Genomic DNA, 9131 nt, shown 5'->3' on the forward strand with positions numbered 1-9131 from the left:
TCCTTGTGGGATCTTTTATTTGCCATAACTATTTGCCAACTCTAGGAAAATAGGAATAACAAGATTTTTAATAAGGGTAATATCACTGTTGTGGCTCTTACTATGAAAATCTACAATGATGCTAGATTTGTCTAAGAGAGTATGGAGAATGCACTTTAATTTTTAATTTTAGAGGTGCACACTCTGCTTAGTCAAAATGGAGGATTCTTGAATAAGGATGGGTAAAGTTTAATGTAGAAGGGGCAGCAAAAGGATCATCTGGTGATGCTGGCTGTGGTGGAATTTTTTAGAGTGCTAAGGGAAGTGGTTAGGTGGTTTCATTTATAATTTATGCAAATGCACGGCTCAAAAAGTAGAACAATAGAGTGCTTAAGACATTGGGAATGACAAAGACTTATTGTGAAGAAAGACTCATCCAATATTATTGATGAGCATAAAATAGTGCTTGAGGAAGGAGAGGTTGATCAGTGGTAAATGCAACTCACTCTTAGAATTATAGATAGCAACTAACATATTGAGTTTATACATACTTCTAGAGAAAATAACATCTTTTTTTTAATAAAAGGCCATGACAAAATCATGCAGGTAGACTAAATCCCAATCATGTCTAAAGCTATAAAGCTTTTACAGTCATCCAGTGGATCGTTTAAGATCCTAACATTAAAGTTTCCTAAATAAGGTCTACGTACCAGAAAATCAACGCAACTATTTGCTTCTCTATACATGTTATCAAAAGTGACCACCCGGTCTCTCATAATGAGATCTCTAATTTTTTTGATCATGTCAAATAAAGGATGATCTCTAGAATAGCTATGATTAATGAGTAACAGAGCTTCCATTGAGTTTGAGTAGACATTAACATTTTTAAATTTTTGATTCTAGTAAAGGTTGAGGCCTTCGTAGATTCCCATAAAATCTACGGTAGAGTTAGGGTGATAGCCGAGAAATTTATAGAAGCTTTTAATCCAATTACCCTTGTCATCTTTGATGATACCTCCACAAGTGGCAGCTCTATTTATGCCAATTGAGCCATCAGTGTCAAGTCTAATCCATCTAGGATCTGGAGGGTTCCATTTGACTTCATGCCTAAAGACTCCTTTGTTCAAGTGCTTAAACTTGGAGAGAAATTTTAGATCATTGTTGATTTATTGAGTGTTGGAAAAGGCGATATCATTATCATGTGTATTATCTTCAGGGAAGAGTTTCTTGCATCTAACTTTCCAAATGTTCCAACAAGCTTGGGCGAAAAGTCTTTGCCAGGGTGTTCTTCTAGTATTTCGATTACCAGCTTCATTCCTTGCATTCCAAAGTATCTAGTCCTACAATCCTAAAGAAAAGGTGTAAAGTTTTGTAGGATTAACTAAGTTAATCCATACCTTTTTAGCTTCTTCACAATCTTTCAAAATATGAACGGAAGAATCAGAGCAATTACAACCAAAAGGACAGGAGCGTTGTTGCGGAGGATGTCCATTAGCCTGTGTGTAGTTATTTTGTAGGCGATTCCAGGAAGTCTTCTAAAGGAAGTATTTAATTTTTTTCATATATGGGCCACTTCCATATTTTTGACTAAATATTGTAGAGATTTTGATCATTCTGGGTCTCCATAGCTTTATAAGCAGATTTGATAGAAAAGTTGCCATCAGAGAAAGTCTCTAAAAAAGAACACCATCTTCGTTCTATTGATTAGAAGACTGAACAAGTAAGATCTGATTAATCACATCGGAATGGAGGTATCGATTTAGAAGATTAATATTCCATCCTCCCAGAAAATAACATCTTTTAGAGAAAATAACATGCATCTTGATTGATTAGCTAAGTTGGGCATTAGGCAAGACCATAGGTGTCAAATTCTTAGTGAGCCTCCTAGAGTGTGTTTATAACCCTCGCTATTTGTTTTAGTTGAAGAATGTAGTTTAGGCTTTGGCCCCATTTCCTATAAAAAAAAACATGATTATCATGTATCATTTGAGTTTGGTAAATGAGCCATGCAACTTAACTCATGAATAATGTAAATTAATATAATTATTGTATTATACATTGATTTGATTTTAAGTTTTTAAAAATATTTGTGAGATAGCATTCTACATGGCAATCAAGTCTTAGATGGCAATATATGTGGCAACAAAGTTCTAAGTGGCTCACCATGTTACAAGGTTATTCTAAGCTTAGTCATCTAGAGAAAAATTGAAATAAAGATATATATATATATATATATATATTCACGATGTTATAATACATAGTGGGAGTCTAAATTAATACATTGAAAGCCTAATACATAAGTATACACTTGGTGAAGACAAATTGGGTTATAATCTTACACATTTAAGCCTAAATACATGTCCTAATGTACGGGAATTTATGAGTGTGAATGGTACTCAAGAAAGAGTTTTAATGGGCTCATGAACGATGCTACATGAAGACCAATCCAATGAGTTCAATTAGTTTAATTAAGAAAATATTCTTTCTTAAATTTAGAAAATTAGTTTATCCTGTTTTAAATTCATATTTAAATTTAGTAAATTAATTTATCTTATTTTAAATTCAAATAATGATAGAATATATTCATTAAAGATATGATCTATTTATTTGGAATCCTAAATTAACTAGAATTATGTCATTTAGATTTTTAGAAGTCTATCTAAACAATTAAGCCATTTGTAACTTGTAAATTTAATTGAATTAATTAATTGAATTTTCTTTCAATTATAATGCTATGTTGATTAATATTGTTCTCTATGAGATAACACATTATAGGATTTCAAATTATTGTGAGCTGTTATTCAATTATCCATATCACTTGATTGAATTAATTATGTAAACACAAGTGGCGTCCAATACGACATGCAACTAGACTTCTAAGGTGACACCCATGATGACATTAAGAGTGGAAGAATCAAGAAGTTAGAGAGAATATTTTGGCTATTGAAGTTTATCTTATTCAATTCAATCAAGCTTTTATATTTTTATTGAATTTTTTTTGTTTTTCATGTATTTTATTTATTTTGTATTTTAAACTTTAATAGCCTACTATAGGCTTTTGAGCTTAAATTATCTATTAAAATTTTCATATTAGAGTTTTTAGAGTCTTAATTGAGTTAAGAGTCTTTTTATTTTTTTAAATACTACTTATATATAAACAACATAAGAAGAAACCATATGAAATAAAGTTATTTCTTTTTAACAAGCTTTGCTTGTTTATTAATGTTTAGAGTTAAATGCCATGCGGCATTTCTGATTATCTCGTGGATTGCGCATCAATTTGTATGTCTCCAAATTAAAATCTATTGAAAAAATACCAAATTCTATAACATAATTGTTCTTTCAATTATTACAAGGATGGTGGCCCAAAGAATTAAAAAATTTAAAAGGAAAAGACATTTTTACAAGGATTAATTATTCTATGGATGTGGATGGAAAAGAAATTCAATGTTAACGGCATTGTTCTTTTAACAATAACACTCTAAAAATAAGCAAATTTCAATGACGCGAACTGGAGAATCACTTGGCCACTTGCTATGGATTTAAAACTTTCATTTCTTCCCAAGAATTCACATTTATACTACACAAGAGCAACATAAGAAAGGACGAGGGGGAGATATAGAAGGGAGCAATATTTGATACATGTAAACCATATAAAGAATATATGTGTAAGAATATAAGCATGAAAATTTTTTTCTCTATAAAATTAATAAAATAAGATTATTGTAAGTTTCTAACTCTTGAATAATCAACTTGAACTTTACCGACTCTTGGTATCTTTAAGAGAATTAATCAATGTTTTGCTGAGAGAGGGATCAAACTCGCTTCCCTTTACATCTCACCCACGTAATTAACAGCTCTAGCCTCTCATCACGACTGGTTCTTCCTCCAGAGTTTGTCATCTTGAACGCCTGTTGGATGACTGCCATAGTTTTTTCTGGCATATCAATATCTTCTCCTTCCCAGAGCCATCTTCAGTTTCTTGTTTATGACATACCCATCGCATACCCTTGGCAATGCCAGAAATAGAATCCATATAATAGTTGGATTCACGGATTATTGCATACCCGGTAGGGCGTAAAATTCGGTCCATCTCCAGCAACACATACTTCATTTCACATCTGTCAAAAACCAGCCAACCAACGTTGTCAGAGCACTGCAGGCATTTTAAGTTCGGATTGAGTGGGATATTTATCAGCATTATAATTGGGTATTGGCATTCATGATGATCTACATGTGATGTGGAAAAGGCAATAGATTCATCTAAGCTTACTGCTGCAACATGTTCCAAGTCAAATAATGTGACTTGCCATTGGCTTACAACCTGATTGGTTTTCTAGTAATTTGAAAGCATTATTCTGAGTGTAAGGGGAAAAAAAAAAAATCAACTATGATAAACTCATAGGTTAATGCTTCAAGTTTGGTCTATTACAAATTATTTGACAAAAGGGTACAAAAAGTGCAAAACCAGAACATGAATGGATCGCAAGCAACCAAGAAAAAAAGATACCCTCATAACCTTTTCATATAGTCATGTGATTAAATCCAAATTGATTTTTAAGACCATATAAGTAGCTATATGCAAGAATCACATCTTGTAAAAGAACGATCCTGGCAATAAGAGTAAAGGAATCGACAAATTTACCTCTGGCTTTCTTCAGTAAAGAGTCCATCAAGATGGAGCAGGTCATAAGTTCGAGGATATGTCGAAAAGGCTTCACACCTACCAAACAATAATATTCAAATAAAAAAGAAGATAACGATACCAGGCAAGTAAATATTCACAATTTCAAAAGGTTTTTGTTCGTAAGCAACATTTCAAACATACCAATCATGGAAGGTCCCAATAAGGCCTCGATCATAAACCACAGGAAGTGTGTTGGTAGCATAAGATGAGACCACATTCATGACCCACACAGGATCATTAATCAAAGATGCGGCAAAACCTCCGTAAACTGTATTCATGTCCATCACATTCCTGATCTTATCAGTCCCAAGGTCAGGAAGCAACTTCTTGTAGTGTTCAATACGGTTCTTCCACTTGTTGTCATCATGATTGAAAGCGCTAGAACTTCCACCATGAATAAGAGAAGCCCGTTCAGGTGCAACATTCAAGCGCTCAGGCCACTTGGGAATGGCTGCCAAACCTGATTTCTTAAGCTTCGGATCTGGAACTACAAGACAAGCACGAAGTGGTGTGTACCAGGCTGAATCAGGCTCAAGGCTGTCATCGCACTTTGGTGGATATGTTTCCTTGGCCAGCTTATCGTAGCAACTGTTATCTGGAGATTTTTGCCATACAGCAATGTCGCCCTTCTTATTGTACATTTTAAAGCACAGTGAAGTCAGCAAGTCTTGCAACTTCTCATAATCTGATCTTTGCTCTTCCACAGTTGTGTTCCATCCACGCCACCGGTTCTCATAGTTGACTGGTGGACCTGACAAAACCCAAAACCCACCAGGACGAAGTATACGATGTATTTCAAGGAGGTAAATTCCACCTGAAAGTAGATATCAATTCTATTAAAATGAGGTAGAGTAATTGAATAGACAAACAGTTACATGCGAAAACGAATGGAGAGTAGATTTTTTAGCTCTCAGCAGAAAGTGCCAAGTGGAAATCATCAAAAATACACTCAGGCTTTACACTAACAAAATACTAAACTAGTAGAACTTGCACAGCAAGATCGGATAAAACCAGATGCTGACTGGAAAATAGATATATGGATTATTAGAGAACCCCATATCATTTACACACAAGCACTAAATTATGTTAATCAAATTAATTGATAGGAGTTAACAATCAAGCCCAAATTACCAAATTCTGTCCATGGGATGAGGCATCTTGAGCAATGAGCCATATCAAAGGAGTTTGACGGGAATGGAAGTCGCTGGGTAGAAATCACACCAAGAATTGCAGGGATGCCACGCTCTAGAGCAAATTGAACTTGAGCTTCATGGTTATCCCTTGGAGCAAGAGAAACTGTTAGAATTCCACGATCTAGCAAGTCACCACCCCAGCTAGCAACCTAGGATAAATCATGGATATATTGTTAATATCAATAAACCCGCAGAAACTAACAGGTTGATACAATGCAGTTAAGAAAATAAATAAAGAAAAAGCAATAGGTGTAAGTATACTAAAGTCTAAAAAGATTGCCGAGAATCATTATAAGTATTAATGCAGAAAAAAATGTTGTTACAAGAACAAAATATAAAACTCACCCCACAACCAGTGTCAAGGGCAGTTCGAATAGTCCCATCTTTCATTTCTGGGATCAGATCTTGCATTAAATCAACATATTGACTCACACCATTGGGGAACATAGTACCGCCACCAGGAAAGAGAAATTTCTCCCCTTCCTTAATCAACCAATGCTGATTAGACTTCTGCTTGTTAATCCAATCATATGGCACATTCCTGAAATTGATGTCCACATAAAACTTGAAGAAAGGGCCAGCTTGGATTTAATTGCAGCCAAATAAAAAATAACCCATCCATAGAATGCAAGAGTTCATAAAAGCGTATACTGTACCTGTACCAGCATTCGTCTCTGCTCTTCGGCCATCTAATTGGAGGCTTATACCCATTTGGGGGAGGAATTAAGCACTCTTTCCTCTCAAAAATTGGAGGGCAATGGCGCTCCAACAAGGTAAGCCGATAGTAACCATACTTCTTCCACCTCTGTAAACTCATTCTTAATTTAATCAGTAATGCAACTTTTTTCTGTGAATTCTACAGAAACCAAAAAAATAAACTCGTAACAATACCTTTGGATCTGTGCATGGAGTGTAGTCTTGATAGTCAGTGCTGCATTCAGGGAAGCTATTGGATTTCACTTGCAGAGTAGCTACTGCTGATTCTTTGGAAGATTCAGCTGTCTTCTGAGTATTAATGGCGACAATTTTTCCTCTCTCAGAACAGAAGATCCCACCTAGATAGAAAGAAAGTCCACATAGCACAACAAACATGATCGCCATAGAGATAGCCCTTGAATTCTTGTCTGGATGGGTGATCGGTTTTCCATCTTTATGCTTCATGGTCCAAGAATCGATCAACTAAGTATCTGCAGAACAGTGCCATCACTCAGCCTTTACTGCAACGAAACGGTGTCCCACCACACCCCCACGCAATAAATTTATACAAAAATTACCAAAGATAGAATGACCGACAGGCTCACATCGCATTCACAATTGTCAGCAATGATCTTTATCAAACATATGTACTGAAGCGAGCATTACTATTTATAAAGTGAGGGCTCTTACAAATAAAACAACTTTATTTAAATCACCATACCACACTAGTTCTGCATACTAACTAAAGAGGCCTCGGCAATTTCAGAACGCTCCATTGAAATACAAGGATCAATCAATCAATATCCAGAAGACCAGAAGGACAGCAAGGGATGTTGATTGCTGAGAAACTTGCTATACTGAAAGCTAAAAACAACTAGATCAATCTGACAAGACAGAGACTTCCGGGAAAAATCAAGCTTTCAGAAAACGGATGAATTTTAAAAAAATATGATAAAATCCAGCTGTTTTGAATTACTCAACATAATGACGAGTCTAAGCTGCAAATAAAAAATCACACGCTACCGACGCTTCCTGCTTCCCATGCCACTTTGCCTTTATAACTTTCACATGGCATAGGACCCTTTGAAAAGGCCAAACGAAGCACTAGATCTCGCAACATGCTATTGATGGAAGGGGGAAAAAAGTAATGAGCAGGTGAAAGACCGAAAGTGCATAAAGTAACGTAATCATTTCTTGACATACACGAAAAGATTCCATTATTCATGCTCGCCGATCAACTGCTTCTCGTACGAATCATCAATGGCGGCATGACACTTAAACAGAGCAAGACCAAAGAACCCACCAGAAAGGAATTAAAAAAAAAAAAAAAGAAAGACAATAAGAAGAAGCACAGCTTTATTATCGAAGTTTAGCTGATTCAGAATATTAAAAAAAGATGCATTTCTTCCAAGAAACAAAAAAAAAATTACAATAATCTCGAAAGAGGAAAGCTTTTAGAATAAATCAGTATAATCACTCGAAACACACATAACAGGAGAGAAACTCAACATAAAAATAGGAAACTGAACCAAAAAAGAAAAACATAAAACCCATGAGCGTAAATCAGATCTGTGACTCAAAAGAACAGAATGAATATGAATCAGAGACAAAGACGTCTCAATCCAAAGAGATCTGACAGAAAAATGACACAGTGAAGAAGCAAACAGTAATAACAGAGGAATATTTATTCGCAATCAAACGAGTTGAGGGAGAGATAAAAACACCACTCACAGCCACAAAACAACGAAGGGCAATTCAACAAGTTTTGGCTGCGAGAATTGAAGCATGGAGTTTAAAAGAGCCAAAATCACAGAACTACAAATTTTTTTTTTATAAAAAAAAGTAGTAATTACCATAATGAAAGGAACACAAGAAAGAATGGGAAGAACGTACCGGTTGGTGTTGTGGGTAAGCGTTGAAAGAATGTGAAGGGGGTATAAGTGGTGAGACCGAAACGCTTCTCTCAGAGGGTGAGACTAGAGAGAAGAGGAAAAAGGCCTAGAATGAAGGCAACATGCATTAACGAGTCAGAAATCGCTGCTAAACAAGCTGAACTAAACGCTTATATAACTGTTCGCCAGCCAATTGTGTGCCTCGCTGTCCTCTCGCGACGTTCGACTTCCATGCTGCTTCTTCCGCCCAGGGAAATCGAATATAATAATATGATTATCATACGAAGAAATAAATCCGAGCGAAAAATGGGAATGGACAATGGAAAATTAATCAATTGTCGAAATTCGAGGTGATTATTAATTAATTAATTAATTGCCTGTTTTTCTCTTTCTAGGGTTAATTTGCTCTTTTTTTTTTTTTTGGTAGGAATTTGGCTTTACTGCTACTTGCGGATGAATCTGAAATGATAATTTCTATGTATTGCCATACCACCGGCTATGACTTGACTTTACCTGATGAGGCGCTGAAAACTAAAACCACTTTGACACCTTGATCCCTTTCTAACCCACTTAAATTTGGTTAATCTCCCTAATAGGTTTCTGCCACGTGGCGTTTGTTAACAGAAATTATCCACTATCTTTTTATAAATAAAAATGATGTGCTCTATTTTAAAAAATATTTGT

At 35.3% G+C, this 9131-nt stretch overlaps 1 protein-coding gene across 3 annotated transcripts; it reads right to left on the minus strand.

Moving 5' to 3' along the window:
* Nucleotides 1–3516: 3516 nt before the first annotated feature.
* LOC129311799 (probable methyltransferase PMT20) lies at nucleotides 3517–8670 on the minus strand. 3 transcript variants are annotated; one of them, XM_054954266.1, is made up of 9 exons: nucleotides 8449–8670; nucleotides 7277–7412; nucleotides 6751–7046; nucleotides 6516–6664; nucleotides 6205–6400; nucleotides 5798–6008; nucleotides 4808–5480; nucleotides 4625–4702; nucleotides 3517–4100 (listed from the first exon to the last, which is right to left on the minus strand). In XM_054954266.1, the coding sequence occupies exons 3-9, from the start codon at nucleotides 7018–7020 to the stop codon at nucleotides 3878–3880; spliced, it is 1800 nt and encodes a 599-aa protein (XP_054810241.1). In that variant the 5' UTR covers nucleotides 7021–7046; nucleotides 7277–7412; nucleotides 8449–8670; the 3' UTR covers nucleotides 3517–3877. The 3 variants fall into 3 exon arrangements, with proteins under 3 accessions (XP_054810241.1, XP_054810242.1, XP_054810240.1); XM_054954267.1 differs by having other exon boundaries at nucleotides 7277–7419; XM_054954265.1 differs by lacking the exon at nucleotides 7277–7412 and having other exon boundaries at nucleotides 8449–8669.
* Nucleotides 8671–9131: the final 461 nt, after the last annotated feature.

The sequence above is a fragment of the Prosopis cineraria genome, unplaced genomic scaffold, assembly GCF_029017545.1.
Source record: "Prosopis cineraria cultivar Desert tree isolate PC_DT_omini unplaced genomic scaffold, ASM2901754v1 PC5, whole genome shotgun sequence".
NCBI lineage: Eukaryota > Viridiplantae > Streptophyta > Magnoliopsida > Fabales > Fabaceae > Prosopis > Prosopis cineraria.